This window comes from Theropithecus gelada, chromosome 8, assembly GCF_003255815.1.
Source record: "Theropithecus gelada isolate Dixy chromosome 8, Tgel_1.0, whole genome shotgun sequence".
NCBI classification, from domain to species: Eukaryota; Metazoa; Chordata; class Mammalia; order Primates; family Cercopithecidae; genus Theropithecus; species Theropithecus gelada.
In genome coordinates, this window is record NC_037676.1 from 105,776,156 (window position 1) to 105,803,879 (window position 27,724).

At 38.6% G+C, this 27,724-nt stretch overlaps 1 protein-coding gene across 19 annotated transcripts in view; it reads left to right on the plus strand.

Moving 5' to 3' along the window:
* The first annotated feature begins 4,467 nt into the window (after positions 1-4,467).
* RIMS2 (regulating synaptic membrane exocytosis 2) overlaps positions 4,468-27,724 on the plus strand; it is a 728,068-nt gene continuing 704,811 nt past the window's right edge. For 15 of the 19 annotated variants that reach the window (XM_025395349.1, XM_025395359.1, XM_025395356.1 and 12 more), the window contains exon 1: positions 4,942-5,256. In XM_025395349.1, the coding sequence (XP_025251134.1) occupies positions 5,081-5,256 (176 nt within the window). In that variant the 5' untranslated portion in view covers positions 4,942-5,080. Of the gene's footprint in view, positions 5,257-27,724 lie in introns of all 19 variants that reach the window. The other 4 variants (XM_025395354.1, XM_025395352.1, XM_025395350.1 and 1 more) reach the window with 1 other exon arrangement.

The window sequence follows — 27,724 nt, forward strand, 5'->3', positions numbered from 1 at the left end:
GTGATCCACCCACCTCGGCTTCCCAAAGTGCCAGGATTCCAGGTGTGAGCCACCATGCCCAGTCTTTTCTTTTCTTTTTTTTTTTTTTTTGTTGAGACGGAGTCTCGCGCTGTCGCCCAGGCTGGAGTGCAGTGGCCAGATCTCAGCTCACTGCAAGCTCCGCCTCCTGGGTTCATGCCATTCTCCGGCCTCAGCCTCCCTAGTAGCTGGGACTACAGGCGCTGCCACCTCGCCCGGCTATTTTTTGTATTTCTTAGTAGAGACGGGGTTTCACCGTGTTAGCCAGGATGGTCTCGATCTCCTGACCTCGTGATCCGCCCATCTCGGCCTCCCAAAGTGCTGGGATTACAGGCCTGAGCCACCACGCCCGGCCTGTTTTTTAATCTTTCTTTCTTTATGTTTTTGAGAGGGAGTCTCGCTCTGTTGCCCAGCCTGGAGTGCAGTGGCATGATCTTGGCTCACTGCAACCTCTGCCTCCAGGGCTCAAGTGATTCTCCTGCCTCAGCCTCCCAAGTAGCAGATATTACAGGCACCTGCCACCATGCCTGGCTAATTTTTGTATTTTAGTAGAGATGGGATTTCACCATGTTGGTCAGGTTGGTCTCGATATCCTGACCTCAGGTGATTCACCTGCCTTGTCCTCCCAAAGTGCTAGAATTGCAGGCATGAGCCACTGTGCCCAGCCAGCCTGTATTGTTTTTTAAGACAGGGTCTCACTCATCACTCAGGCTGAAGTGCAGTGGAGCATTCATAGCTCACAGTAGCCTTGAACTCCTGGGCTCAAGGGATCCCCTTGCCTTGGCCTTCCAAAGTGCTGGGATTATTGGTGTAAACCACAGTGCCTGGCCAGGACTTGCATTTTGGGATTAGTTGATGGCCTGTCAAGACCTTGAAAATTCAGTGATGAAGACAGCTGTTACTTCTAAAGTTCAACAAGAACATTGCAGTTTTGACTCAACTTTAAATGTGTTCATACACTGAGGGACAGGCCAAAGTAAAAGATAATGCTGTACAGGACACAGTCAGATGAAGATTTTAAGTAAAACACTGTACCAAAACAAACTAAACACCTCTAAGATCCATATTGTAGAAAGACCAAAAGACAGAGATCTTGTGAATACATTTTACTTTCTTTAGTTCTGAGCCTAGCGATCTTCTGTCAAACTGGGGCAAGTACTTTGAAAAGGAGTTCATTTACGCTAAAGTCAATTTAAAAATTCTATATGATATATATTCTATGTATGCGACATATAAATACTGTGACAAATTTTTACTTCGTCCAGGTGTGTGAGTAACAGTGGAAGATTGTTTAAAAGACTTCCTTCCACTCCTAAGTAGTCCCTTTAATAGGAAAAACACATCTAGTTGTAGTAAAAACTGTAAAAAGGAAACACAGTAACAGTAACCTCACTGACTTCTGCTTCATTCCTGTAAAAAGTCGTATGTTCCAGTGATACTGGCTCATGCCCATTGTATTTCATGAGCTGGCACTGTCTCCAGGTAGGCGAAGCATGGGTGGGGTTGCAGGGAGACACAGCCTCAGGAACCCAGCATGCTAACCATATGACTGCTAGAAATCAGTGCAGGGCCCAGAGGGTGACCCTCTACTGTAAAGGAAGCCAAAATCGTCTAATTTGGACTTCGACTTTGAAGTTCACATTTTATATACTCAAAATAACTAAGCTATTTTAACCTCAAAAAGTTTAAACCTCAGAGCAGTGTGTATATTCTGGCTTCTGGTTCTGCTTGGGTTGATAGTTAGCTGGGGTTGGGGTGTTTGTTTTTTCAAATCTGGCATAGAAATAGTTGAATAAGGCAGACTGTTCCACCCATTCCTTTTGATTATTTTTAGTTCTGCTCTCCTCTCTTCTGAAGGAGCAGTTAGTGCATTTTAGCAGTACCTAGGGTTTCCTAAGCGAAAGTCAAAGATACATGTATTTACTGGTACATGTCATTGTGTATGAGAGGAAAGTATGGATAGTAAACGTCAATTTCAATTTCAGGTAAAAAATTCTGTTCTCTTTTAAAGTGTTGGTTTTAGTTGTCGCTTTTTTTTTTTTCTTCTTAGTTTGCCACTTTTTTTCCTTCTCCGTTATCTATTTTGCAATGCATATAGTGTAGTTCTCAACATTTGTTATACCTTAATCACTTGGGGAACTTTAAAACTATATTCACGGCCAGGGTCCTAACACCAGAGTCTGATTCATTTGACATATGGGCCCAGGTGGTATTTTTAAAAAGTGACCCAGTGAATCTTCAACTCAGATGACTAGAAAAAGAAAAAAAAAAAGTGAGACAAGTAATTTTAGAGTGCAGCTAGGGTTGAAAACCAGCATGGTTTCAAAGTGGCTTAAAAATATCTAGGTTCTAGTTCCAGCCCTGCCACTTACCAGCTGGCTATTCTTGGTGGTCTTCTGTTTCCCATAGGATGATGAGGTTGGATTAGAAATTCATAAAAATTGTTGAATTCTAAAACAAAATTAAATAAACTGGGATTCATATAATTTCATCTGGTTTGCTCAGCTCCAAAGAGATGAAAATGGAATTATCTGGAGTATGAGAATGTTGCTTGAAACAAATGAGTAATAATTTAAAAAAACAGCTCTTAAGTAAACTTTTCCCTCTTCCCAATTACAAGGCATGGGAGAAAAGAAAAACAGACATTTAAGCTTAGAAATCACAGGAGACTTCCAGGGCTGCTTTGCCTGTCCCCAGCTCTAAGTGGGGAGCTAGTCAGATGGTACCTGGGGAACAGAGAAGGGAGAGCGCTTACTACACAGCAAGAAGGTAAATATAATATAAACCCCAAAGGCTTTACGTTACTCATCAGACCACAATATGGCTTGGTACTAAGCAGGGCGCGTGTGGAAGTCTGGGTGGGGTGCGCACACACGCTCACCCGTGTGTACACACACACACACACTGGCACACACACCCCAGCTCAGTCACCCGCATTGCTTGCCCAGGGCGCCTGGAAGAGCAGGCGAGCCACCCGGCCCCGCCCCGCCCCCTCCGGGAGGGCTCTCGGGGCGGTGCCCAGCCCCGCGCAGAGCAAAGGACAGCGGCGGCCACCTCCGTTCTCTAGCAGCTGCTTTCTCGTCTTCCTTTGTCCTATGTTACTGAACCCATCTCCGTGCTTCGAAAATCTGACTCTAACCCGATCTCTTCGCGTCTTCGCCTCTTCTTTCTAGACTAGAGTGAACGCCAAAAAGGGCCTGACAGACAGAAGCCGTTGGCCCCAGCACCGGCCCAGCCCCTGTCTCTAGACGATTCTTACTCCTTTCACCCTCACAGCCTCCAGTGGTCGCGTCATCTTCGCACCCTCCCAGCCAACCCTAACTCTCCTCCTCTCTCACCGCGCTGTCCCGCGTCCTCCCCTCCGGATCCCTCCGCACATTCTCAGCGTCCAGCGCAGTTTTCCACAACTTCCTCACGCCCTGCGCCCCTCGCCCTGTCCCCGCCCTCTACACCACCTGCGTTCCCCACTCGCTCCAACCTTCCTTCCCCGCTATGCCCCCTGGCGGGCCTCCAGCTCTCTGCCCCTTTCCTGGCCCCCATCCCTGACACCCAGGGACCCTTCCTTCCTACTCACGTCCTACCTCCTTCCAGGATCCCGCCCCGACACTTCGGAGGCCCTCCCGCTACGCGCACTCTTTCTCTTCAGGTCCTGACACCCGGGTGCCCCCTCCCCGTCACCCACCTTCAGCTCCAGCCCTGACTCTCGGGCGTCTTGCCACACTTACGCTCCCCGCCCCGGTCTCCCCCCACTCCCCCCGCCTCTACCTCCCTACCTGCCACACCTGGCACCCCTGCCCCCACCCCCGCTCACACTCTTCCCCCCGCCACCGACATCTCGGGCGCCCCCTCACACGCTCGTATTCTCCACACTTCCGTCCCCGAAAACTCGGGCGCCCCCTCCCTTCACGCTCAGTCTCCCCTCCCTCCCCGACCCGCCCCGGCCCCAGCCTGGAGATCGCGCTCGGGAAGGGAGGCTGCCGCCCGCGGGGGGCCCGCGGTGCCCTGGCCTGGGCGACGAGGAGGTGACGCGGCCCCCGCGGGAAGAGCCCGGGAGGCGGAGGGGCGGAGGAGGTGCGGGAGGCTGCACTGAGCGGCGGCGGCGGCGCAGGGCGCGCGGGCCCTTCGCGCCGACTCCATGGACCCAAGGGGCGGCGGCGGCGGCGGCGGCTGAGCGACCCTGGGCCGGGCGCGTGATGAGGAGGGGCCGGCGCCAGACCCTGCTGCACGTCGGAGCTCGCCTGGATCCGGGCGTTGGCAGCCGAAGGTCCCTGGCCCCGGGACTCTCCGCCGCTAGCCCCTGTCATACCTTCTACACTTTCGCTTCTCCGCTGTAGCCCGGGGTGGAGTAGGGGGGTGGCGTTGGGGTCTCCGCGGCGGTTTCTGGCCCCGCGGCCCTCTCCCGGGCGTGCCTGGAGGAGTTCTCCCTCTGTGGCGCGCGGGAGCCCTTTGACGCGTCAGCCGGCGGGACGGCTGAGTTGCTTCTCTGGGAAACCGTCCCCGCTTCCTCAAGACCCTCCCCGCTCCCGCCTGGGTGCCCCTCGGGCCGGCAGTACTCTGCCTCCGGGCACTCGAAGCGAGTTCCCGGGGGGCTGGTTCGCAGGCACCCCTTCCCCTCGGAGGCGGCGCGCGCGCTCCCGGCCCCCACCGCTGCCGGACACACTCGCGCCCCGGTCCGCCTGTCGCCCTCCCGCCTGCTCCCTCCAGTCACCCCACCCTTAGCTGTCCCCGCCACCTTACTCCACCACCCTCCTCTGCCTCTCCGCGCACTCCGCGTCCCGGCCTCCAGCTCCCCTTTCCCTTGAACCGCTCACTTCACAGCCCGTCGCCCCCGGGAAGAAGAAACATTTCCCGAAGCGCACTCCTCAGCCCTCCCTCCCCACACGCTCGCCCTCCCCTCCCCCTGCTCTTTCTTGGGGGAGGGGGGCTGTCGCCTTGGATTGAAGGCCATTGATTTGTATGTATTTGTCCCAGCGCTGGAGGCTGCCCCAGCCGCCGCGCCGGTGCCGCTGCTGCCAGTGGAGTTGCCTCCCCGCTTCCCTAGGGTGGTTCGGCTCCACCAAACATGTCGGCTCCTGTCGGGCCCCGGGGCCGCGCGGCTCCCACCCCGGCGGCCTCTCAGCCGCCTCTGCAGCCCGAGATGCCTGACCTCAGCCACCTCACGGAGGAGGAGAGGAAAATCATCCTGGCCGTCATGGATAGGCAGAAGAAAGAAGAGGAGAAGGAGCAGTCCGTGCTCAAGTAAGGACCTGGCTCCATATTCCCGCCTCTCTCCCTGCCCTCCGCCCCCTCGGCCGCTGCCCTGCGGCCGCCTGCGCGCCCCAGTTCGCCGCCCTCCCTCCCGCCGGCGGCGCCCAGGCCACGAGGGCTGCGGCCAGCGCCGGCCGCCCGGGCTGTTTTCTGGGTGTCTGAGCGCGGGGGTGTGTGTCGGGGAGGGAGGGCGCCAAGGCCGGCTGAGGTGAGGGCGGCTAGCCTTAGGGCGGTGTGATTTTCCCTGGCGCCTTTCCGGATTTCCCCGCTGGTCATCTTGGCTCCGGGGCCCCAGCGGGACTGGGGCTGAACCCAGGCTCTGCGCGTACCCTCTCCTTTCCCGCCGCGCGGAGACGGTGACTGGGGCACAGAATCCAATATGGCCGTGCACAGGTGCTCCCTGGCCGGACCCAGGCGAAGGCGCGCTGGCAGGGGATGCGGAGGCTACCCTGGTCCCATGCCTCCGCGGGGCGGCTCTACCAGCCACGCGGGACAGAGCAGGGCTGCCCACGGTGGCTGCGGGCAGCGGGCGGAGGTGCGGGCGAGGGGCCTAAGCTCTGTCGCGTCTCGGGTGGGTGTGCGTCCGCCGCCATCTTCCAGCCCCTCCCCCTCGGCGAGTGCTAACACCCTGCACTCTCCTGCTCTTCCTGTTTGCAACTAGTAAATCTGTTTAATCCTGAAGAGACTCCAGTTCCTACCATCACTGCAGTTTGGCATACTCCCTACCTTGTGAAGTTCTACTATTCGTGCTCACAGTCTTGACAGCCCGGGTTTTTCCGAGGGTGGGAGGAGTGAAAGCAGCACCCAGGCATCCGTTTACCGGCTCTGGAACTTCAGCACCAGGGAACTGTCCAGACAGGGTTATCTTTAGCTCTGAGACTCCTTTTCTGGTTAGTCTAGCAAAGAGATTTGTTTCTACAAGGTTTGCTTTTGAATGTTTTATGGTTATTTTATTTCTCAGTTTGTGAAAGAGGTTGTTCAGAAGATGTGTAACCTTTTTATGTTTTTCCAACTTGGACTTTTTCTTTTTTTGAAGTGAGTTATTCAGATGATTCTTTTGCGTTTTATCAATTACACGTTTCCTATATTCTCTACAGAAATATACAATTGAAAGTTTAGAGTTCCTCTGTGAAGGAACTAATACACTCACTTCAGGTACATTTTAAAAGCAGGTTGTTGAATTTAGTTGTCTTCCATGTACTTATAAAGAAACAGGTTTCATTGTCAATAGGTATACATTTTCATATTTTAATGAAAAATACAACTTTAATTTATAGTAACAAACAAATATTCATAAATCTTAGAGAAAGATACTATTTCTCACAAAATATTGAGTGACTAAAACAGCAAATATGTTTCTGACATAACTGAAATTAAGAATTTCTTCATGAAAGCTAATTTCTAGGGTTGAATACTTATTTGGGAATGCTATTTATTAACAGCCTTGGGATATGAAGAAATTAAGAAACTTAAGCAGTTTACTCCAACTATTGGAAGAATAAAGCATTATTTTTCGAAGCTTTTTGAGCATGCTTCTTACAGTGCCTGACTTTATTTTGTATGCTAATAATGCCAAGCTTTTGATGACTTGCAGTTTGATATTTAAATATGAACTTTTGCCTTTTACTATCATTGATAAAAATCGGTGTGGCCAAAATGATGCTCCAGTTAAATGTAGTTTTTTTTTTTTTTGACTTACCTATTTAAATATAAAATGTGTTTTTATTTCTTCATAGTAGGAATACTATGTGGCTAGTTCACTGTAGTTCTAAGTTTATTTATTGTTTTAATATAGAAATTTAAGTGGATTTTTAAGTATTAGGATTATTCAAAATGAACAGTATGTTAGAGATGTTGTAAAAGGGTTTTCCAGGTAACTACATGTGTATATATTATATCTGTATGTAAACCTACATACTATTCAAATACATATAATATTTATGTATTCATATTTACATAGTTTAGATAGAAACAGATGTTCTCTAAATACCTATTTATACAATCTATAAAATTACACTGATGAAAAATATATATTCAGATTTATTTTAAATATTTATTTGCATTGCCACCTAACTTAGTCTTAGGAAGGGGTCGTACCTCAAAATGACTTTCATGGTTTCACAATTCTTGTTATATTTATTTTAACAAACAGTTATTTGGAGGTTAAAGCATAATATATTTGGACATTTGGTTTTAAATGCTCTTAATTTCTTTTTAATAAAAGAGTAGGCAAGGAAATGAGGAAATGAATAAACTTTATAATGGAATTATAGTAATGAGAAACAAAAATTATTTTGAAGATTTTGATGGTTTACTAAATAATACATTATCAATATTGAGTATTAAATAACAAATAAGTAAGAAAAATAATACTAACATTCTTCAATGGTTACTATTTCCCATGAAGTTTTGGGGTTCACTTACCTGGTCATCACTATCCTTTGTTTCTTTTTAGTGCTGTTCATTACATTGGAAGTTAACATGTATTTTAAGAGTAGAGAGAAAAATAAACTGAAATTTAAATGCATGTCTGCTGCCTTTTAACAATTATGTTAAAAAGTACGTTTGATGTGTGAAGATATTTCAATGGTTAGATAAAAATATTTTTGCATGATCTATGAGTTTCAATGGCTATATTAAGTATTCATGCAAAGTGGAGAAAAAGCAGGAATTTGAACCTTATTAATGTTTAATATATAGATGACAATACCTAGGTGCATATAATTTTAAAGTAAATATGCATGTAGTAAAAGATTCATGCTTGAGATATTTTTAATAAGAGAACTGAATGATCAAAACTGAGACCATTATTGTTATCTTTCACCTTAGGAGCCTGAATAATTAAAAAGTACTCCTAATTATTAGTAATTTCTTCAAAGTTCAGCTGAACATCCACATAAGAAGTCTATCATAATCAAATACTACCATTTTACATGTGAGCAAGGTACTATAATTTTGGAAGCATTTAAAAATCTCAGTAGAACCCCAATCAGTAATTACTTTAAAAAATCCTTTCATGTGTTCCTGTAGCAGTTTTAATTTGGCTAATTCAATTTATCAGTAAAATTTATGATGTCCTTTTACTGACTAATGTTTTTTTTTTCAATCTTCCAAGACATTCAGATGATTAATGTTTTTAAGTCTTGTCTTTCAAGATTGTAAACTTCTTGAGGGGAAGAATCAAAATTTACCCTTTTTTTGAGTTTGTGTTTTGCAACATCCTTAACACCTGCACATAATAAGTACTTAATAAATTGTTTATTTGAATTGTGGTGATGTTAATGAGGTAGCTTATCAATTTTGTGGGACAATGAAGAATCACTGTTTGAAAGAAAAGCATAATTTATTAAAAGTTGAATTTCCAGTGGGCTTTTTTGAAAAAAAAAATTGTGAAAAAATGTCTGAGGAAAGCAAACCCACTAAATCAATAGAGAAGTATTCATTCAGTAAATACTCAGTTTCTAATATGTACATATCATGGCCTTTCAGATAAGCTTTTTGTGACACAAATTAGAAATTATGTGTTTCTTGATGTTTATATTTTCATTCATAGTTTAGATTTTCTGTTAAAGGGTTAATTTGCTCCCCAAATAAAGGAAGGCAAGAAGTAAAAATTTTCCTGATAGATTAGGGTAACAATTAGTATATATATTTAACACATATATAGTGAGCAGTTCTCTATTTTTTGAAATAATTCAATTTTAAAAGTATTTTCCAAAGTTAATTTATAAAATTTTGAAATAAAATTTCTTTTTTTTTGAGACAGAGTATTTCTTGCTGTGAGGCCCAGGCTGGAGTGAGGTGGTGCAGTAACGGCTCACTGCAGCCACCACCTCCTGGGCTCACACGATTCTCTCACCTCAGCCTCTCAAGTAACTGGGACCACAGGCAGGTGTCACGACATTTGACTAATATATTTTTTGTTCTTGTAGAGATGAGGTCTCCCTATGTTGCCCAGGCTGGTCTTGAACTCCTGGGCTCAAGTCATCCTCCTGCCTTGGACTCTCAAAGTGTTGGGATTACAAGTGTAAGCCCCCAAATTTCTGCAGCCCCCAAATTTCTTAGCTACCTATTTCCCCCACCCAGAGCCAACTACTGTTACTAGTATATTTTATATTGTCTACTCTTCCAGAGACAGTCTATGCATAAGAATGCTTGTGTATATATAATATTGTATGTGTGTCTGTATATGTGTGTATGTGTGTGCTCATACATGTATATATGGATGGATGTAAATGTAAAAACACAAATGTGTCCTACAGTTTGCTTTGTAGGAGGTCAGTTCCACATCTGTGACTATATAGCTGCTTCATTAATTTTAATGGATATAGGATATATACTATCCCTTTTAATCAATATTCTGTAATTTCTTTAAGTAGTACCATATTTGTGGGTATTTAAATTTTTTTCTAAGTATTTTGTCATTAGTAATTTTTAGTATTTATCACAGTATTATCTGTGATAAATATTTTTGTACATACATTTCCTACATGTATGAATGTATATTTGAGACAGATTCCTAGAAACAAAGTTGTTGGGTCAAAGGGTTAGTATATTTTAAATCTAATAAATATTGTGAAATTTACTTTTGTAGAGGAAATGCGTATAAGTGACGTGTACTAAGGAGACTTTCCCACATCCTTGCCAACTCAGTGTGTGGCAATCTTTACCAATATTTCAATGAAAAAGATGCCACTGTAGACTTATTTGCAATTTTCTTATCAGAGAGATTGAGAGCCTTTTTAAAAAAATTTGGTTAGAGCCATTTGTATTCCTTTTTCTATTAGTAATTTTTAGTGATTTGTAGAGACTCTCTTACATGTTACTTGTTTTAGGAACTTGTTTATGCCTTTTTTGCTGGTGAGGGTTAAAAAAATTTGAATTTATTGTAGTTTTGTTTTATGGATTTTGGGTTTGTGATCTTGTTAGAATGACCTTCCCTATTCTAGTATTTTTAAAAACTACCAGTTGAATCATGAATACTTTTCAATAAAAATTGCATATGTAAACCAATGTTGCCATTGCCAAAAAAATGAAAAACTATAGTTTTTAAGGATTCGAAATGCATTCTAAAAAATTGATAGACATTTTATAAGAAAACAAGCAAACAAAAAATTGATTTACATTTTATGAGAAAGTACCCAATAAATTTGTATATATTCTATATTTTAAAGTAAGGGCAATTAAATAATATCTTCCTCTTGACAATAGATTTTGATAAAGAACTCATTGTATTGTGCGATGAAGAAAGAGGTAGTGGAAGCAAGTTTGATAGACCACATGAATTTTGACTTGACACCTTACTTTACTAATTAATAATGGTAACGTGTTGCTTATATTATTAAACTCTGAGTGTGCTCATCTATACTATTTGAGTAATAACACCTATTTTGAAGGATTGTGATTGTTATAGATTAAGTATCCTGGTATAAGTAGTTGTGCAATAAATAATCATTATTGTTAACTGATATAGCTAGCTCTCTTGAAACCTTAGTATTATCATAGGATTGCTGGGTGAAGTTTTCTTATTTTCTAAAAATTGAGAGATTCTTTTCCTTGTCTATTATGAAGTCAAAATATGCCTGGAAGGCTTTTAAGTGACTTTGTTATTTGTTTAGAAGACTAGGGATGGGGAGAGGGTGGGTGACAACTTGAAAGTAGTTTCCTCAGCAAATACCATTCTTAAGGAGCCTGATAACTAAGACATAGCAGTGAAAATAACACTGACATCAAGTTATTGGTAATTGGCAAGATACTCATAGTCAAAGGTGAATTGAGGGGACTTACTTGTGGAAACTACTTTGTAATTGACTTTAGATTTGCCTAGGTTAAACTTTTTACTCTATTATTTAACTAAAATCTGTATTTACATATTTGTCTTATTCACATTATATCTAAGAACCCAGAGAACCATATTAGGTTAAGCTAATTCTGAAGTATGGTTATTGAGCTTAGAACGCTCATCTTCACATCACCCCTCAAATACACGTAAGCTTTGTATGATTGCTGGTTTCTCATCCTTCTGGCTTAGCTTCAAATTTGGATCTTTAGAGAGCTCTTTTCTGACCACTCTTTCTTACATAGATTCTCTCCATTATTCTTTAAAACAATACCTTTTATATTTCCCTAATTATACTTCTCAAAATTTATAATGATTTATTTACTTGTTTATGGTCTGTACATCCTGCTAGATTATCAACTCAAAGAGAGCACACACCATGTCTGTTTTGTTCACTAATGCAGCCTCAACTTCTAATTTAATACAATGCCTTACACACAGTAGTACTCAAAAATATTAATTGGGTGAATGAACGCACATTGGGAATGAAATGCTATGTTCATCTAGGTGGTACCAACTTTCAAGGTGAACTCCAATAATCTTAAGAAACAAGATTTGCTCATGTAGTAGTGCCCTTATTTTTGAAATCAAATGTAATTTTTAAACATATGCCCAATTTTGCTTATTTTCCATGGAAGGAAACTTACAGTGTTGGTGTATGATTACAGCTTATCTTTCTTTTGGACTAAGAGCATATCTTTTTTGACTAGAAACCAGAAGAACATTGTGATAGATATCATTTTTTAATTTAAGGAATATTAGGAATTAGGGAAAATTTGGCTGTAAAAGTGATTAAGAGAATTAATACATTTCCATTGTGTTTAGCACAGCTGACTGATAAGGAGTACACAGAATGCTTTGGATAGAAATAGTTCATGCCCTCCAGGGACAGACCATCTAAGGCCAACCATAATCATATGAACACATAAAAATGTAAAGTGTCATGAAAAAATACCGATAAGGTGTTTTTAGTACATTATAACCATAGTAAAAAATATGTCAGACTAATCTTACTAGTAGTTTCTTGCCTCTGTGGTATTGCTTGATTATACTGTGTTGTATTATATGGTGTCACATAGTTTGTCCTGTTAAAATTTCTGAAAGTTTCACTGCTAGATATTAAAAACTTTTGTATTCTCTAGTCACCTAATGAAATGCAGATATCTCTGGGTGTTGAAATAATTTAACTATTATTAGGTAATTCTTAAGGAGTTTATTGTAAGAAACATGATAAACCACATGAAAATTTTGCATGGTAAGTGCAAGGAGACTACTATGCACTACAGTGTTTCATGGATATATTTTACAAGAGGAGCACCTGATTCAGTCCTGGGAAGATGCCATCTAGGCTGAATCTCAAATATGAGTAGATGTTAGCTGGGCAGATTGTTCTGTAAGCAAATATCCTAAAACTCCCAATTCCTCTTTGCCCCCAAAACCCTTCATTTGTAAACAAAAACAAAAACAAACAAACAAAAAAGAAGACAATGACGCAGGACATGGTCAAGAAATTTGCCTGAAGTGGTTCAGAAGAGCACAGATTTAAATGGAGATGCATCAATAGAGGAGACTGGAGAGATGGCAAGGTTCAGAGCCTAAAAAGCCTTCTATGCTATTCTTTGGATTTGGCAGTAGGGAGTCATGGAGGGATTTTAAGCAGTGACACAATATAATTAGACTTCTGTTGGAACAAAAAACACTCTCATCACTATTTAGGAGATTCTTACAGTAATCCAGGTAATAAATGATGAAGATACGAAATAAGGCAGTAGAGGTGGAGGTGGAGAGTCAAGACAGATTTCTGAAAAATTTAGGAGCCAAAATTGCCAGGATTTGACAGTTGTGTGTTAAGGGTCAGGTAAACTCGTATGATGCCAGACTTGCTTAACTGACTACTGTACATAATATATATCTGCCTGTATCTGCTTATCTCACTTATCGTTAGCTCTGTGAAGTCATCTGGTCCCAGGACCAGTGTTCTTTTGAGGGAGCAGTTGTGAAGTGGCTTATTTTATTGTTTTAGTTATTCTAGAGCATTTGTAACATTGATGTGAGTACTAGAAGTGACTACAACTTGGGATAATGGGATGGTAGTAAAAAGGGCCAAAAGGGAGAAAGAAGAAAAGAAAGGACAAAGAACAAAGGGGAGAAAGTAAGATTAGGGCTCTTGGAATCCATTCATAATTAGAAGGAACCCTTCTTAATATCTTAGTTTATAAAACTTTTTCTACTGGATATATTCACACCATATAATCTTTTCAGAACTTCAGGACTATCATCCTTTTATTGAATATTCCCTACTTCCATTGATAACTTAGTCTCAATGAATTTCTCACCCTCTGGTTTTATTTCATTCTTTGTATATTTTAAACTATCACACAATCTTTGTTTTATATGTTAGGCTTAGCAAGGACAAATTTCCTTCCCTCTAAGGGAATTTTGGAAATGTGCATGTATTTTAGGAAAATATAGAGAGGAGATTAGTTATGGAAATGACATGCTGAAGTCGGTGAAGATTCTGGGCATCTTTATATTAGCTTACTGAATTATTGCAGAATTTCAGAAAGTGCTTGTATTATAAAAGGGAGATAAATTTTGGGTTTTGTAATGGAAAGTTCCAGAAATAGGAATTGAGGTAGGGTTATGGAAAGGGGAAAGTTAATAAAAGGTTTTGACACAGGAGTAATATATTATTTTACCTACTTTCTTTCTAATATAGGTAACCTACAAAATTGAAGACAACTAGATAGTATAAATTAATTGGCCAAGAACTAACAACTTTAATACAGTTTATACATTATGAACATATATCTATATTATATATACCTGTCAAAACTCTATTACTTTTCGTACAACATGGTGCTAGCTACATGCTTTTTAAGGCATTTGGAATTCACAACTTTTGTATAGTTATATGGTTATAAACATTTAGTATTTGTATATAATACAAATAATTTGATAGGTTCTGCTAAACAGAGGAACTGGAAAAATGCTCTTTTAGGCACAGGAGGAATGCCCTTTAGCATTTTTTTTCTTCCAATGAAGCTTATGTTCAGCTCGAAGAGAAAAATAGTTTGGTAGTTTCTTGCATCCTGTAATTAGGCTTCTGGGAGGCTAAAACTAGGGAAAAAGGATACTCTAAACAATATAACTAGGTAGTAGAATAACCACAGTGGTGTTTGGTGCTTTGGTATTGTTCAGTTGACAGATGGAGGTGGTGCTCACATTCATCTTGTTTTGTTGGCATATGTGGTATCTGTTATCATTTTTATAATACTTTGCTTCCCAGGCACATAGATGGAAATCTGTTTTATCACACATAATTCCTTTTAACTAAAAGCTGTCTTCAATCTGAAATAATTAATTAATGCTTTTATTAGCATATATATTTTTTTTACTGGGCCAAAATCTAGGTGTAGACAGGGCTGCATTTCTTTCTGGAAACTGTAGGAGGATTGTTTCCTTGCTCATTTGGGTTGTTGAAAGAATTGTGTTCTTTAAGTTATAGGACCGAGATTCTTGTTGGATATTCAGCTTAGGACTGTTCTTACCTCCTAGAGGCCTCTTTCTGGTACTTGCATATAGCTTGCTATATCTCTGAACAAGCAATGGGGTATTTTGAATCTTTATCACGATGCCATCTCTCTGACCTTTCTTCTGTCATTGCATCTCTCTCTGCCACAACTAGAAAAGATTTTTTTCTCTTTTAGGAACTCATGTGATTAGCTTGAATTCACCCAGATATTCCGGAATAATCTCCCTATTTTAATCATATCTGTAGAGTTCTTTTTGCCATATAAGGAAACATATTTATGTGTTCCTGCGATTAGCACAGAACATCTTTGGGGGGCCGTTTGTTCTCCTTATGACATTCCACTAAAGAGTGCCAGTAGATATAAATTTGGATATATATTTTTTATAAAGTAGATACTGAACTACTCTTATGTTTTAAAATGTATTTTGTATTCAGAGATACAAATTCCACAATATCTCTGAAATAATATTTTACTATATATGTTTTACTATAGTTTCTAATAGTATATTGCCCTCAAATTACCGCCAATCTGCGTTACACTTTTTATTTATTTAACAGTTTCCTCCAGAGCTAAAATGTTGATTTAACTGGGTTTGGGGTGGAGGGACTGGGGGCAAGAAGTGTGAATTTAAGTACTATTCCTAAGTAGTAGTCATGTTAGTTAATAATTGTATTTATTTTTATAGGGAGAGGAGTAAATAATTTTACCATATGACTAACATAGTGAAGAGTCATTGAAATATTTTCATATGCAGTATTTTCATTATCCGATGGTCATGTTAAAAGACGCAGCATAGCTTTATATTCCAGTATGAGTAAGTAAATATTTGAATTTAATTTTTCCACAAGAAGTAGTTTCTTTTGGAATGTTTGGTTGAATAGCCATACTCTACATAAGTGTGCCTTCATATATTATTTTTTGTAATTTTTACCCAAGAGTCTGGTTTAATGAAAAGATGTATAGTACTGTATGTTATGATTAAACTTCATGACAGGGTTTAGGATATAATCAGTTGTTTAATTTTGGCATATAAAGATTAAAAGCAGCTATGAAATAAAGTAGAAAAAGAAAGTAATCCAAGATTTTTCTTTAAAACTACTAATATAAATTTATGTTGCAGTTAACAGTATGTTAGGATAGACTAGATATCAGAGTCCAGTCATGATAGAAACTATAATAGTAATTTGAACAGGGACATTTTAATATAAAGGATTACTACCTGTAGCAGGGTGCAGCCCTCTTATAGGGGTGAGGTAGAGTACCTACGACAGAAACAAATTTCAGAGAAGACCTTCCTACATGTCTGAGGCTGAGATTCAGCCCTCATTGGAGGATGTGATTGTGGCCCACTGAGCTGTCTCAGGCTGTGGCAGGCAAGCAGGACATCATCTGTGGGAATGTTGGTGGGACTTGGTGAGAAGCTGGCTGAGGTGCTTAGGAAACTCATTGGGAAGCCACCTCTTGGGGTGCCCGTGAGACTTCTTGAGAAACTGTCTGCTGGGGTGCCACTGAAACTTGGGTGTCTATAAGCTTCTGGCAACCATGTGCTGTAGCAAAAACAACAAAACACCCGGAACCTTGAAGTCCTTTTTTCCTTTAATGTCACTATGGCTCCCTCTACTGACAAAGTTTAACATTTTGCCAACTGCAAAGGAGAAATGGTGACAGAGTCCAGATTCACTATCACAAAGCAGGTCAAAGAAGGGTGGATTTGGAGCCGAGAGGCAATAAATTTATAGTAGGCTATGTTATCCCCAATATTTGTACCTTAAAACAAAAATTTATTTCTTTTTGATGTTATATGTTTTTTCTGGATCCCTTTGGGTTTCTACTGCATGTCATCCTCATCCTGGGGCACAGGTTAGTGGAGAAAATGCTTTCTGGAACATTCTGAGCAGCTGAAAAGGGAGACTGCAGTGAATCCTAAGTTGTCTCTTAAAATTTCCTCTCAGCGGTATGCATACAACTTCTGCTTGCATTTTTTTGGCCAAAGCAAATTTCATGATCATGCCTACCTAACTCAGCGTGGAGAAGTGCAATCCTATCACGTATAGAGGGAGAACCAGGAGTATTTGTTGAAAAATATAACGATCACAGGATTGATAGAATTGGCATTAGAAAAGTGGGCAATCCTTAGGATAATTGTAGTTCCCCCTTTACAATTTTGTCTTATTTGCTTTATACTGTCTAAAAAATAAATTTTAGTGAAAAATGTATCAACATAAGAATTGATGATGCTTTTCACTTCTGAGTCCGTGAAGTCAAACTAGACAATGAGCTTAGTCATTTGTGCAACATAGTGAACCTGATAAGCTAAATCAGCAGGAAGTTTTTTTTTTTGAAGGTTAGGTACAAATAGACTTTTATTTTTAAATTTTCCATTTGGAAAATGTTGCATTAACTAATTCTTATAAGATATAGAAAGTGACAGGGCTGGAGCCTGCTGTCCAGGTCATGTCATTCCTGGACGTATGCATGGTCCTTGGACTGGATTTCCCAGGATGTACCCAGAATGTATGGGCTTGGAGGCTGCCTGCAGTCGGCAAGTGCTCTGGGTGAGCTGGGCCGGGGAATTACAGGTACATGTAATATGAAATGACTATAGGATTTTTTCCCATTATGGTTAGTCTTGGATAGGGGATAGAAAATGAGATTTAGATATTCGGATAATAGTCCCAGCTCCATCATTTATAAGAGCAAGACTCTGTCTCAAACACACACACACACACACACACACACACACACACACACACACAGAACAAAAAACAAAAAACTTCTTTTTTTTTCTGATTGATGGAAACTGCTTTTATGCTATTAGAATTTTGAAAATTCACCCTCCTTAAATTTTACTTCAAAGCTAGCATATTCTTTAACTCACTTCCTTTTCTTTCAGTGACAATTGTAATATTGAAATTTCCTCTGATAATGCGAATGGTATTCTAACCCATTTGAACTTTAAAAACAACATAAAATATTTAAAAATAATGTTGGTGTTCCACAAGTATATGTAATGCTCTGCTCATCTTAATAATTTTTCTTTAGGACTCATGTTGTAACATTTGACTATCAATGACATTGACTATCATTGACTGTCACTCATACTGTAACATTGACTATGACTTTAATCTCACTATTCTGAAGATAAACTGTTGCTTTGAATCTATAAACCTTGTCATATTCATTAATATACTTCCATACAGTTTATGAAAATTTTTTATTAAGTTCATTCAAATGTTCTAAATTCAGTTAATCCATTTTTTGAAGTCAATAACTACCTTTCAACAGATCTGTACAGTGAGAATAACTTACATTTCAATGATATTTTTAACCCATAAACTTCAAAATAAAAGCTTTTCCTTTCATAGACACCAAACTTAGGTATGGAACAACAGAGAACAATATTCTGATCTTGTTTCTTTATATAAAGCCAACAGTAATTGGGACTGAAGCAGCTTGGAATTGATAAGATTTTTCATTTTGATAACATTTGATGTGGAATTCATATCGAAAGGCAAAATTTTACATTCAAGAGCTCTGGAAATAAAATATTACTTGAATTTCAGATTTTTCAGAATGAACTCTGATTATAGAATTTTTCTACTTGTCATCGCAAATTTATACAATATTTCTAATATTTTATAACTATTAATATTTCAAATCTTAATTTACCAATTTGAATATATTTTGTTTTTGGTACATCTTTGCAGGTCAAATACCTTTTTAGTTATTCCTCTTTAGTGGCTATAGTGTCAGTTATTAACTTAATACTGTTTACTAACTATAGATTCATTAATCTGCGGTGAAAACTTTAGTTAGTAATTTTGGTTAGTGTTGTCTCTGTATCCTCTCATGTGCCATCTATACACTTACTAATATCATTGAAAGTGATACATGTTCTTTGCCTTTTTTTCTTTTTGGTTCATCGATTTCAAATATAGTGTTGGCAGTTGGCAGTTTCTATGTAGACTTCTAAATGAGAGGTTCTGTATTATGCTTTGTTATTTTAAACTTGCAGACATTTAAAAAAGTTAAAATCTTGCTTTGTGGCAAGGTGCAGGCATTGTTTATTGGCCCCATAGCTTTAGGTGCTAACTTTTTCATGCAAATAGGACACTTAGTTTGAGGAAGAGAGGAATTATAGGAGTACAGGAACCCAAATTTGAGAAATGTATTGTATTGCTGAAATAATGATTTACTTCAGTAACTAAAATTTCAAAAATTTTATACTTGTACTCATATTTTCAAAAAAGTCTGCAGTCCCTTTACTGAACTTATTTAATTAAATTGTTACATTATTTTTTATTTCTAAAATTAAAACAATCCATTATGAAATTCTGTCACGAATGACTGTCTTGGTAATTGTTAACATTAAAAGCCAATAAGAAAGAAATAAAGAGGACCAGAATGAAATAGGGAAGAAAAGAAGGGAATACAAACAATAAAAAGATTGACAAAATAATTTATATCTTATGTGGTACATCTAATACTAGATATTGCTATTGATGCAATGTAGTAATCCTGCATACTTTATGTGCTGGAAAAATACAGAAACAAGAGAAAATTAAAAATAAATGTTTTACATGTGTATATAAGACAACGAATTTCAGTGATAATAACCCAATTGGGACAAAAGTAATAATTAGAGTACCTGAGATGATCCAATGGGAAGGTCAGGGGAGAGATACTACATGGTGCTGCTTCTACAAAGTCATATACACTCTACTCTCTAAAAGAATTTAAACAATGGATATCCCCTTATACATGTTTAAGTCTGTATCTAAAATTTTCCAGAAATACAGTATAGGGAATCAAAGATGATTGTTTTTAGTTTAGGTATTTATTTGTTATTCCTTTAAACAAATGCATTTTGAGCATCTGTTCTATACCAGCCACTGTACTAATTTAGGAAACAGAGAGGAATAGGACACAGTGTTTGCCCTTGAGGTGCTTATAATTTAGTGGAAAAGAGTCACCTAAATAAATAATCCAAATGCTGGTAAGTGCTTTAAAGTACTTATATACCAAGTGTTGAACAGAGGAAGGGGCTAGTATATGAACATGGAGGATTTAAGGAAGTCTTTATAACCAAATATCGTATTCAAATTGGCCTTGCAGGAAAAAGTATGTGGAGAAGGAGAAGGGCATTTTAGACATATGCAAAGCATGGACTGTGAAAAGCATAGTGCATAGTGTCTTTGGGGAATAGCCAATATTCCTATATTGCTAGGTGCATGGAAGATGGAAAGAAGGGATGGAGTGGTGGAAGGTGAAGCTAGTTGGTGAGAGTCAGTTACAAAGGGCATCATATGCAGGACTGGTATTCAATTGGTATGCACCACTACACAGACACTAATTTTTAAAAACTGAATCACTTTGATGCAGACTAGTAAATATTATGGAGAGAATAAATTATCTAACGATGTTGTCTAGTGCAGTCTTAAAGAATTATGGAACTTAGTAACCTTGCTGGTATGTATTAACATGGTCCTTGGAAGGCATGTACTGCCTGGAGTGTCAGTGCCTGCCTGATACGCTGTGCCCTGTTGGTGGAGGCAATGAAAGGCTGCAGTGCAAATGGTTTTCGTGGTAACTGCATTTGGTGGGGAGTGTCCTGAGGCACAGTGCTTTCAGTGTCTGTGGAAAACACAGAGCTAGATCAGGGGTATCCAATCTTTTGGCTTCCCTGGGCCACATTGGAAGAAGAAGAATTGCCTTGGGCCACACATAAAGTACACTAATACGATAGCTGATGAGCTTAAAAAAAATTGCAAAAAACTAATTAATATTTTAAGAAGGTTTACAAATTTGCGGTGGGCCACACTCAAAGCTGCTCTTGGCCTGTGGGTTGTACAGGCTCAATCTAGATGTTTATGTGACGATTACATGCAGGCAGTCTGCCCAGTTGTTTTAAAGTTGTAGCAAAATGGTGGGTATCAGGGACCTAATGATTCTCATTTGAATTATGAACGTGTCAAGAGAAGTCTAATATTTTTCTAAATATCCAACCATGGCTCTGTTAAGAGATTGACACTTTCTAAAATTGAACAAATGATTTGCAAGTTATTAGAATGACTGTATAAAGAATTTATGCTATAACTCTGGTGTGTCCAATCTTTGAACTTCCCTGGGCCACAGTGGAAGAGGAGGAATTGTCTTGGGCCACACATAAAATACACTAACACTAACGATAGCTGATGAGCTAAAAAAAAAAAATCTCATAATGTTTTAAGAAAGTTTATGGATTTGTGTTGAGCCTCATTCAAAGCTGTTCTGGGCCACATGTGGCCTCCGGGCTGCGGGTTGGACAAGCTTGTTGTAACTCTTGTCATATGGAAAGCAGGTATCTATATATCTACATCTATAGTTTATTTGGAAAAAAGAAAATATATTTTAATGTTAATTTATATATTGATTTTTATATTAATTTTATATTGCTGTATCAGTTGTTAAATATTTAGAATCACCTATGGTTCTAAGTCATGCTAAGAAATTTGAATTTATCTTATTGGCATGTTTGATCTGTAGTGAAAGGTTTTGAAATGAGATAGTGATAGGGCCTGTTATAATATGTTAACAAGTGACTTCTGATGACTTAGTGTAAAGTCTCACTAGCATGAGAATTCCTACCAGTGCATTTTCACTGGTACTGCCTTGTATCCTGGGATCTTGTGTCTCTTCTGGGTTTGTCCTCTGTATTGCTGCAGAGTATCTTCTTAAAAATGAAACTTAAATAATTAATTTTATGGCCGAAGAATCTTTTTAGGCTTTCTATTGCTTTGAATACAATTCAAGCTCCTTTTGCATACACTGTCCTTCACAGCCCCTCTCCAATTTGTTTTTCCAGCTTCATCTTCCACTCCACCCTTTCATGTATCTTTACTTTTAGTTATAATAAAATTTTTACTGTTTTTGGAGCATTGAAGGAGTAAAGGGGACCCTTTCATAATATGGAATAAACAATTCAGTGAATTTATTTATTATATATACTATGTATCCTGAAATATTTGAAATTGGGACCAAATTAGTGTTGCTTTCATTTTAAAATCACCTTTGAAAGAAATTCAGACACCATTAAAGACATAAAACTCTCATTACTCATTTTCTTCAACTTCAATAGGAAATCTTATGGAATTGTTTTGGAACACATGCTTCCAATCTGCCACCAGATTTTGCAGCAGGAATTTATATAATCATGCCATAGCTCAAACTGTCTCACAATTTACCATATGTTTCAATATTTCCAATGTTTTCAAACACTCTCCTCTCTTTCCCACCCCTTCCAGTTCACATTTCTCAGCTTTGTCCCAGCTCTTACCCCACAATTCTCATTCATTTCTCTGATTCATGGTTAATCCTTGTTATAGCCTTCCAGTTTGGAGTTCATTCTATACTGGTTCTCTTTCCTGGACCTTTTTTTAGTCAGTTAAAATAAGCAATGCTTAATCCTGAATTTAGAATTCTTGATTTTCTGACTTGGGTGCTGATCTCTCAGATCTCTCAGTACATGTTTTCATGGCTTTACTCCTTTTTTTTTTTAACCTCTATTTAAATTTACCAGAGCCAGAAACATTACGGTTTAGACTCAGGCTGGCTCCTGTAACAATATAATATTTTCAGTAAAATTTTTCCTCTTAGAAACCCTGTATTCATCTGGTTAGAGCTGAGGGGAATTTCTGTAGTCTAAATCTAATCAATTAAAATGGCTTTTTATAAGTAACTGGATTTTTATGACTGCAAATATTGCTTTCCTGCTTATTTTCCTTCTAATCCTGTGTTTACTTAGCTGGTTCGAGGAGTCAAGGCAGTACAGTGTATGTAAGGAAAGGCTTTGGCATTAGTCAACTCTGGGTCATATCCTAGTTTCCCAGTTACTAATTTTGTGACCTTGAGTAAGTCACTTAATCTCTTGGACTCTGTTTTTTCATCTATAAATTAAAAACAATGACTATTTCATAGGGTTGTGGTGAGATGCAAATGTAATGTGACGGACACACAGAAGACATTCAATAAATGTTAATAGGAAAATAGATACTATGCATTTTAGGCTACTTTTTCTGCTACTATTCTTGTGGTCTGCATCCCCATCTGAAGTTAGATTCATTTGTTTATATGAAGGTCAGTCTTGACGGTTAGAAGGTGAGCCTAGAGTGAGAGGAAGTGAGAAGAACACAGGTGAAATTCATCTGAGTATTTGTCCTTGAACATTGTCTTTACTAGAGAGTTTTTGAGATTGTTGATAACAGCAAATTGCTCTGTTGGGGTAAGAAGGTGTTTTTTGTTTGTTTAAACATTTTTAAAAATAAACAGTGTGCTGAAAATAGTTAAACAGAGTGTCATCTTTGCTCTTTGCCATTAGTAATCTGAAAATTATAACTTTAAAGTATTTTCATAACTATTTCAAAATAGTAATAATTTAAAAATAGTTTTAAAAATTATGCAAACAAGCTTATTCACATCTAAGCCCTGCTGTGGACTTACCATGTAGTTTGACAGGTATATATTTCAAGGTTGTTCATGACTTTTTCAAATTTTATGCAAACAGTAGTATTCTTAAGTTTATATTCTCTTCTGACCATTCTAAGTACTGAAATCACCATCTTTCAAATACTTTCATCTGGAGCTCTGATTACCTTATATAAACATAGAAAGTTCGAAGACTATTCATTTTTATCTCAGTTTTCATTATAAAAATGCAATAATAACAATAGTTTTTAAAATGAAAAAAGTGTGTGTAACCTCACCACCCTATACAACTGTTCATTTTTACATCTTCCTCTCTATTTTTATCTGTATGTATCATATGTTTTACATCGATGCAGTTATGGTATATATACAGTTTTATATTTTGCTTATTTATTATAATTTTTTACTTAATAGGATATCATAAATATTTCTTCCATGAATAGATTTTCTCAGCCATCTACCTCAGCATCTGTCACATGCCAACTGTATTCAATCAGATGGGTTCTTCTCCATTCTAGTTTTCAGTAATTGCAGAAAATTTCACTGCAATTAAAACAAAAATATACAACATTTTACTATGCATTTTTGCTGTGTGTTTTGCTTTGATTTCTGCTCCGGTGTTATGCCAAATGTGGGACATAACCCTATTTCCTGGATTCTAAAATTTTACTCATATCAGGCAGCTACATTAGTAGCATTTCTCTGGAGATTTGGGGATAAAGATGATGAGGTTCCCACAGAGTGGATAATTCAAAATTGAATTACACTTACTGATTCTGAAAAAAAACCAAAAAACACTTTGAGCATTTCTACCCACTTATGTCCATTTTGTTGCCCCCTGCTTCTTCCTGCTCTACCTTTCTTCTCTCATTTCTTTCCCACTCTCCAATCTCTATTAGTTTTGTAATATCAGGCTAGGAATGTTTTTTTCTTTCAGTCTATTTTCTGTTGGAATTTCCTTTCAACTCTGCAGTGGTTTATCAAAGTATTTTCCTTAATGGACAGTTTCTTCCTCAAAGAAAAAATCTTCAATATCATTTGGTAAAGTATTTTTCCTCCATTCTGCTGCATAGTCTTTTCTATAAATTGTTGCTCAATTGATTTTTGTTGGTCTTTAGGGGATTCCTTCAGACTTAGGTTTGCCTAGACCTAACTAATATTAAGATTTCCGTAAGGGTTTTACTGTATCTACTTAAGAGAAAGGTGAAGAGCCATTAGGTTGTCATTATAATTAGATTTCAGCAGTTTTTTTTCTGAAGTTCATATGGAGTAGAGTGATACTTTGATTAACAAATTCTTCGAGGATATAGCTCCTTTAAAATAGCCTCAGTAAAATAGAAGAAAAGATTATTGGTCATGTTAAACAGAGTTGTTCTGATTCTTGTGGCTCTAAGGCAGTGTTACTAATGGCAGTGCGGTTTCTATTTATCTGCCCAAATTTGATGATAATGAGGCCTGGGTCATCGTAAAGTAGTGAGCTTGTTGGAACCTATCTTGTGTTCTTTGTCGTTTTCCCATTTGGTACCTTTCTTTTTACCGCTTACAAATGACTTCTTCCTTTGGGTGTCTGATGCTTTCCAACTCTTTATTCTCTCCTCAGTCCCTAGTGCATTAGAAAAAGAGTAATCTATTATTTATATTTTTCCAAATGGGAAATAACAATACAATAACCTTAAAATTTCTGAATGGCTAATAAGTTATAACCTTAAACAGATATTTACTTACCGGTTAAGCCAGTTATTGGTAACTTACGTTTTTGTGGAGACTGAGAGCAGAAATTGAGTGTGATATAGCGTTCTTTTCCTCCTTGAGTTTAGCACAGTGCCTGACACATAGTAGGTGTAAGTAATGAATTAATGAAGGAATTAAAGACACTTTGTTTGAAGAGTTTCAAGAGATTGATAGAAGAAATAAAGGGGTACAATGACAGGGGATTTTAGAATCATAGAAAAACTGACCTTGAATGTGAACTGGAATTAATCATTTTGCTGTGACCAGGAATGATGATGGGATGTGTGTGTTTATGTGTGTGTGAATGTGTGTGTGCATGTAAGTGTGTGTGCAGTATGAGAGAGAGGGAGAGAGAGAAAAACGGGAGAAGCATATGGGAGATTATTTAATCTTTACATAGAGGATGTCTTGAGTCTTCAGTATTCATTCTGTGTTAATGCATTACTTGCCAAACTGTGCAGATTCACCATTTGATTTTGGATTGGGCATCAGTTCACTTGCCACCTATTCTTTGCCCAGGTAAGATGTGATTGACTTTGACTGCAGCTATTTGGGTCTTGCCCATGGACTTAAAGTAATTTTGTGTGTGTGTGGTGGGTTAGGATTGAGTCATTCTGTGATCATTTGTTATTTTTAAAATGTCTGTCCTGAAAGGAAAGTAGATAAGTTGAAAATGGACCAGTAGGTTGGGGCAGGATTAGGCAGGGACTTACATGACATGGCAAGGAATTTGGCTTTATTCTAATTATACTGACAATGTAAAGCAGGCAGGTTGAGGGGTGTGATGTTGGGGAACATGGTGATAGTGTTTTAGAGTGAGGGCAAAAGAGGTGGCAGATTTCTGGCTCAAATAACAGTTCAGTTTTGAACAAATGTGAAGTTTGGTTTGTGATCCAAAGTAAATAGAAGTCTTATGTCTCCCAAGACTTGTGATTTTTTTTTTCAATTTTTCAGGTGAGCTAAGTTATCTTGACATTTTATTATTTCTGTTTTCTAAAACATTTACTATGTTTCTCTTTTTGCTTATGGAATAGCGCTGATAGATTTGAAATGATACATGAAGTACAACCTATAGGTATGAGTTATAATTTCTATTGTAATTAAAATTGTTACTTGCCTTTAGTCTTCAGAACTAAGATGATGTTGCTACCCAGGAAATGAATTGTGGTGTTTGTGGAAAATATTTTCTAAGTACTGACAACTGTAATTATAATAAAAATTAGATTATATTTTAATAAAGATTTATAGTTTTAGAGGGACTTTCTGTTTTTGCATTTGAACTGCTGATTGTTTAAACTGACAATGGTCCACCTTCATTTGCCCCAAGTGTTATTAAAATACATAACAACATAGGTGTCATTGGTATACTTAAGAAATAGGCTAAGAAGAAAAAGAAAAGGAGTTGAAGAGAGAGTATAGAGAGTTGGAATGGATGAATGAGAAAGAGGAAGAGTGGACAAGAAACACAAAAATGACAAGGTTTCTCTTTTTGCTCGTGGGATAGTGCTGATACATTTGAAATGAAACATTTGAAATGAGGAGATCCATGCCACCGAAAGTTGTGTAATTAAGAAAACAAAAGCCACACTAAATATTTTAAACAAAGAAAATTTAATACATAGGGAATCAATTGCCAAAAGTCCTGGTAGGGCTGGAGAAGCAGAAAATGGACAATGAATTTATCAAAAGATCAGTAACTGCAGGAAGACACTACTGCTCCTTGGGCTGGGAGAGAAAAAAAGGAAAATGGTGTTAAACAGCTAATAAGTACTATGATGCTAAGGTTGTTGGAGTACTACTGCTACCCTTGAAGCTGTTGCTGCTGCTTTGCAGGATGCCGTGAGCCTGTACTTCTACTGATCCAGAAAGCCTATAGTCCTGTTGATGATGCTGAACTCACCTCAGAGGATGCTGCAGCCTGCAGTCACCCATTGCTACCCCTGCCAGAACTGCACTGTTGTTGCAGTAGTTAGAATTTGCATTGTGGTTATCTGGTGCTACAATTGCTGCTAGAACCAGAGACCATGGGCAATCTGCTGAGTTTCCTGGAATACTGATGCTGCTCCTGCAGGAATTAGAAACAGAAGGAAGAAAATAAAATGATTTACCTTCTTCTGCCATCCAGTTTTTACCAGTGTTTCCCAGTGGTAGAACATAGTTGGAAACCAGCTTTCAAGGGAGTGTGACAAATGTAATCTTTAGAGAGGACAGTCTGAAATAAGAGCAGGAATGCGTTGAGAGCTAATATAAAGCCAACACAGGAAGAAGTTACAAAATATTGATTCTTTAATCATAAGAAGAAAGAAACATTTTTGCAAACTTTCTGAATAATGTCAAAACTCTTCTTTTTTTTGGTTAAATGATTAAGTTACAGGGGCTGGTAGAAAAACTTTGAAAGTGAGATAGTTCTTCATTGAGGTATCAAGGTATTTTTGTTTCAGGCAACAAAAATGGCCCCTGTTAATTTAAACAGAAAATAATTTATTGTAAGCCCTAAGGAATAGCTCTAAGAAAAGTTGACTAGTCCCTGGAAAAGACAGAAATTAGGTTAGCTCTGGATAGCTGTTTGCAGAAACTAATGGATGGCCTGTTCAATGTGCTGCCCACTGTTTACATGGATCAGCTTCACTATTTGCTGCTTAAAGTTCACATTACATGGAAAGAGGCAGTCTGGCCTAACTTGGGTTAGTTACCTACCCTTGGACAGAGGAGAGTATGTTACCTTGATTGACATCAAGACTGCATTCAGTAATTGAGGACTAGTTCTCAAAGAAAATTTGAGATATTAGAGGAGAATAGATACTAGACAGGCAAAAATGACAAAATATCTACTAATTGAAGCTTGTTTTAAATTAGCAGTAGGTAGCTCAAAACCATACCCGAAAGTTCT